This window comes from Eurosta solidaginis, chromosome 1, assembly GCF_040869045.1.
Source record: "Eurosta solidaginis isolate ZX-2024a chromosome 1, ASM4086904v1, whole genome shotgun sequence".
Classification (NCBI taxonomy): Eukaryota; Metazoa; Arthropoda; class Insecta; order Diptera; family Tephritidae; genus Eurosta; species Eurosta solidaginis.
The window spans coordinates 371,153,814-371,159,198 of NC_090319.1; the positions used below are offsets into that span (position 1 = coordinate 371,153,814).

Below are 5,385 nucleotides of genomic sequence, written 5' to 3' on the forward strand. Positions count from 1 at the left end.
ACCTAGACTGAAACCAAAAGCGTAACTGTGAAAACTTGTGAAACAAAGGCTGAATACACAAACGCAAATTGAATCTGAGCCGAAACTGTAGGCGATATCTAAATTTGAAACCAAAAACGTAACTGGGACTAGATAAATAGCCAACAGAGTCGAAAACCGTAACGAATAAAAAAGTACGAAGTGGCTAACCGACTGGAACAGAAAAGAAAACAAGAACAAAACAAACAAAAATAAAATCGGCAAAATTACGGTATACGAATTTCGGAAGGATAGGGACAGTCAATGCTGCACGCACCTAGAAATTAAGGCACTTTACAAAAAAAAACTAATAAAAATTATTTACTTTTTCTTTAAAATTTTCGCGAGAAAAAAAACTACTTTGCACAAATCGAAAGCCAGCGGTGGGCTCTAGAATACCAAAAAAATATTTTTTCCTACACTCAGTCGGCCATGATTTATTCAAACAAAGTAAATTTTTGTCAAGTAGCGCTATCAGAAAAAAATTTTAATTTAATTTAGCAGTGAACGGTGCAACAGCAAAAGTTTTTGCCAAAAAATCCTCAAGATTGAAAAAATAAAAGTGAAATAAAATCATTAGCAAAAAAATATGGTGCGCAGTATTTTTTCGCAACGTTACAATTACGCTAAAATACGCGTAAACGAAGCATTAGATGGTAAGTGCGAGTGGACACTGCCACTGACATTTTAACGTCATTTTTCAAATCTTTTTACCTCCAGATGTTTTTCGACGCATACCCATTTTTCCCAAGATAGCCAAGCTGCCGAAATTGAAACGCACTTACTACATAGCCACGCCTAAACCGTTAGCCGAGAAGAAGAACAAAACCAAACCTAAGCATAAAAAGTTGTTGCCCTCCTCCGATTGGTAAGTATAGCAGCAAAAAAGTTAAGTTACGAGCGCGCGCAGGCGCATTATTGCAAGTTGTGTGTTGCGCGTCTACTTTTGAAAAATTAAAAAAAAAAATTCATATCAAAAAATTATTTCAAAAGGTATGACAGTGATTTCATACCGATGACAACGCGCTATGAACTCGAAATGATATTGGATACAACGCTTATGGAACGTCATTCCGGACACAACTCAAAGGGCACCTTCAGTCATGTTTATTGGAAAACGAGCGAAACCGATGAGACTCAACCGACGAATACGTTGTCTACCGCCATCAACGACAGCAGCGCTGATACGATGAGCAAATTGAAAACGGCTAGTAATAGCAAGTCACCATCTATTGGTCAACCTTTGCTTGCCGCCCAAGCAGCGGCTGCTACGGCTGCTACGACTGCTAGCTCGGCTGGTTCATCATCAACACCTTCACTTTCAACACAAAGTTGCAACACCAAAAGCGAAGTAACTGAGACGCCGAAGTATGTGCCTGAAAAGCCAAGGAGTTTAGCTGCCGCACGAGAATCACATGACTTTGAATTTGCTGTGCCCGAGTTGAATAAGCGCCGACGCAACAAACATCTCGAGAAGAGCTACGAATGTGAACAGTGCCATAAGAAATTCGATCGTCCTTGGGTATTGCATGGTCATATGCGTTTGCATACGGGCGAAAAACCGTTCGTATGCCCGGTGGAATCGTGTCAGAAGCGTTTTGCGGATCGGTGGGTGGATTTGAAAAATAAAAATATGAATACACATGCGAGCGAAAAAGTAGCAGCAAAATTTATTTGCGGTTTTGTCAGTTTTTTACTCGTTTCTTGTCTTTTCGTTAAGTTAAAAAAAAGCTTTAATGATTTGCATAACGAAAACCATGCAAACAAATTTCAAAAAAGGTTTTCGAAACATTTCGAGAATATGAGAAGTTTGCCAAGATCTTCATGAAAATTTCCAATTTTTTATTACAAATTTCAATAACTGTGTTAACTTAAAAAAAATCAGAACTTAAGCTTTTAAGCCTTTATGAATATTTCAAAATTTTTATTAAATTAAATTTAACAAAAGAATGGAATGAATTGAATAACCATGACAAAAACTAATTTTGAAAACGATTTAGAAAAAGTTCGAAAGTTCGAGAATTTTATAGATATTTGCATTCAAGTTTTGAAATTTTTATTCCGAATTTCAATAATTTCAGTAAATTAACAAAAACATGAATGAATTGTATAGCCCAAACTGCGTTAACCAATTTCGTAAACGTTTTCGAAAAACTTTGAAAACTCGAAGAGTTTGAAAAGCGTCATGAAGTTTATAATATTTGTATTTAAAACTTCAGGGAAGTTTATAAACTTGAAGCTTTACGTACAAAATAAAAATTTTCATACTTTGGAAACACATCTAAAAAAAATTTCGGAATAAAAAATGTCAAAACTCAAACGCTGCTGAAATTGCGAAAAAAATATTTACAGTTTTATAAGATTTAAAAAATAATTGAATTTTTTTCTAAATCATTTTCGTTATTTGTTTAACGAAAATAAAAAAATATTATATTTCGCTAATCAGTTTGCTGCTATTTTCATATTCGCAAGTGTATAAAAAACTTGAAAACTTGTTTTTTAATCTAAATTTTTTTTATTTTTTACTCTTTCAATTGACAGCTCAAACTTGCGCGCCCATCAACGCACCAAAGGACATCATAATTGGAGTTATCAGTGCCCGCAATGCACTAAGGCTTTCAGTCAGGAGAATTACCTGAGTCGTCATAGTTTGGAGGCGTGCCGCAAATTTCTAGCTTCGCACAGAAATGGCTGAGTTGAATTTGTATTGAATTTTATTTGTTATAATTGAACTTTTAACTTTGCTAGTGTAGATTAATGATTTTTTAATTAGTAAACTCAACAGTTTTTTGTCGAATAAATTATTTCGATTTCGGTTTTGAAAAATTAATTAAAAGTTATAATTTTTTCTTTTGAAACTTAAAAGATGGGTAAGTAGCTTCGTTGGCGAGTATCTGGCAAGTATGCTTTCCACTCAGTCCTCTTGACAAATACTACATAGAAGCTTTCTAGGGCTGCAAGCGGCTGTTTCTAGATTTGATAACTGTTTCACCCCTAATACTTGGATTCTTAGCCTGGTCTGACGCATGACACGAGCAGAAAAACTGCTCAATCGTTTCCTCCAATCCGCAGTTTCTACATCCGCTATCACTGACAAGACTAATTTAAAGCGCGTGACGCTGGACGCCAGTGTCCAGTCAGATTACCCATCATAGCCTACAGTCACCTTTTTTTAATGACAAGAGTAGCTTTCTTAGTAGTCTGAGACTGTAAGACCGCACGTTATCTTACACAATCTCATTGGGACGACTCCAATGCAAGTATTTTTAGGTAGCTTATCACCTTTTTCATCTCATCTAACCTTATACATATGTCCTCGGACCCAATATATGTAGATGTATGCATCGCGCTATCCCGATTCTTTCCAGGGAATGCTTACACTCTAACACACATTTAGATGTTGTGCCATTTGAAATTATTGTCTTAGTTGCTGCTTGACTGTCAATATAAAAGCTAACACGGTTGCAGCTTAAGCTATTCTCTTCCAGGGTTTCTACTGCTTTGGTTACGGCTGCTATTTCCACCTGAAAAACACTGCAGTGATCTGGCTACTTGAAGAATCTTGTTTATTTCTGGATCAGCACATTACACCGCAGACCCTACTCCTTCTATTACTTTGGAACCATCGGTATACCCAATGAAGTGCCATCGAGGCCTTCTTCAATCTCTCCACAACGCTGAGCTTCTGGATATTTTGTAGAAGGTTTCTTCTGCAGGGTCACCGCTCACAACTTAGGCCTCGTCCAATTTGGTACTTTATGGGACTTTAGTAAGGTTGTTGTTTTCGAGGTAGTTGCTAACTCGCTATTGGGGTCTCTCTGTCTTACAGCTCTAGACCCACTTGTCTTGTCTATGCGGCTGCCGGCCTCGCTGCGCTGGGAGTAGGTCTTCTCTGCCTCTTGATATCAGACTAGTCGCCTTCAGTCAAGCTTTGCGTCTTCATTCTGCGTAGTCTAGTGTTCTAGTAATAAATATGGGGAATAAACAGCACTGCTGTCCATAGCAAAAAGGCAGTAAAGGGCAGTTACTAGATACCTATTAGTCATTTTAATGCCAATTAATTTCTGTGATTCCATTTGACTCATTAACTAAACAAGAACTTATTTAAAATTGGAAGTGAAAGATAAACAAGGTTTTAAATTAAAAATCTTAAATTTCCCAAATAAAGATTCTATTTTCTCCGAATTCCCTTTTCACACTTTACTGCCCCTTTGCTATGGACGGCAGAGAAGAGCATTGCTCTTTATTGTGGTAAAGTCATAACTACTTCCCGAGACAGCCCATTATCTTCGACAAGGCACCTACTCTAGTGAGGGAAGTCACACTGAAAGTAAAACCAAAAAAATTCCGAAGGAATCAGAAGATAGCGCTCAAGCAGTTCCGATATCAAAACAGTCCCGAAATTATCCCAAAATATACTGACAATAATTCCGAAAGCATTCCCGAAGTGGGTCGTAAATGTTCTCATTATCAAAGTGATCCAGAAATGTTTTAAAAATGATTCCGATTTTGATCCAGAAAAGATCACCGAAATGCTCCCAAAACTGTCGTGCTTACAAATTCGAAGTAAGCCTACATTGATCCAGAAAACAATGTTTGAATGCTCTGGAGGTAGTGGCGAAAGGGTCCCGAAAACAATTTCGAAACCCACCGGAGATAGTGCCGAAATGGTTCCGCATTGGTATGGAAGAAAACCCAGAAATGTTCCACAAATGGTACTGAAAGTACCTTGAACACAAATCCGAGGTGATCCTGAAATGGGCCATAATTGATTCTTTAATAATCCAGATAAAAATCGCGAAACGTTTAAAAAAATCTGCAAATACTTCCAATATGCTTGTATACACGGGTGTAAGTAGTTTGTAGAAGTCACGAGTAGTTTCTAGGTACAGTTTGAAATGTTATTGATGACTTATTGGACCTCTGTGAGAAGTTGAATTGCACACATATCCGTTACAACAATGTTCACAACATCCTGCTTTACGAAATGTTTAACGGTACTGTAATGTTACATTATCTAAAAAGCTATTACATTCTTCTCATTCTCTCCCTTTTGCAACACCGCTAAAGAGTATTTACAATTACAACAAACTTGCAGAATTACAGATGCTCTTACAAGTTGCAACTTTGTCAGTTTGTTGTTGGTTTTATGTCCTTTATTGCAATATAAAATAAATAGGTCGGTGGTATGTAGCATTTCTCTACATAAAAGTAGGTGGCTATGAGCTCGGAGGTATTGGGCGGTTGGGAACAAATATGTAAAGACACATTGCACTTCAGTGAGTCTAGAGCAAGTTCAGGGCTATTTATATGAATGCCTTTTTGTCCTTGATGGAGGATGTTTTCCTATCGCCTTCGTTTATGTAC

The 5,385-nt window shown here is 37.1% G+C and overlaps 1 protein-coding gene across 1 annotated transcript; it reads left to right on the top strand.

The window, feature by feature from the left end:
- The first annotated feature begins 607 nt into the window (after positions 1-607).
- LOC137245037 (zinc finger protein SNAI1) lies at positions 608-2,713 on the top strand. The gene is made up of 4 exons (XM_067775042.1): positions 608-674; positions 739-886; positions 1,012-1,626; positions 2,560-2,713. The coding sequence occupies exons 1-4, from the start codon at positions 608-610 to the stop codon at positions 2,711-2,713; spliced, it is 984 nt and encodes a 327-aa protein (XP_067631143.1).
- The last annotated feature ends 2,672 nt before the right edge of the window (positions 2,714-5,385 follow it).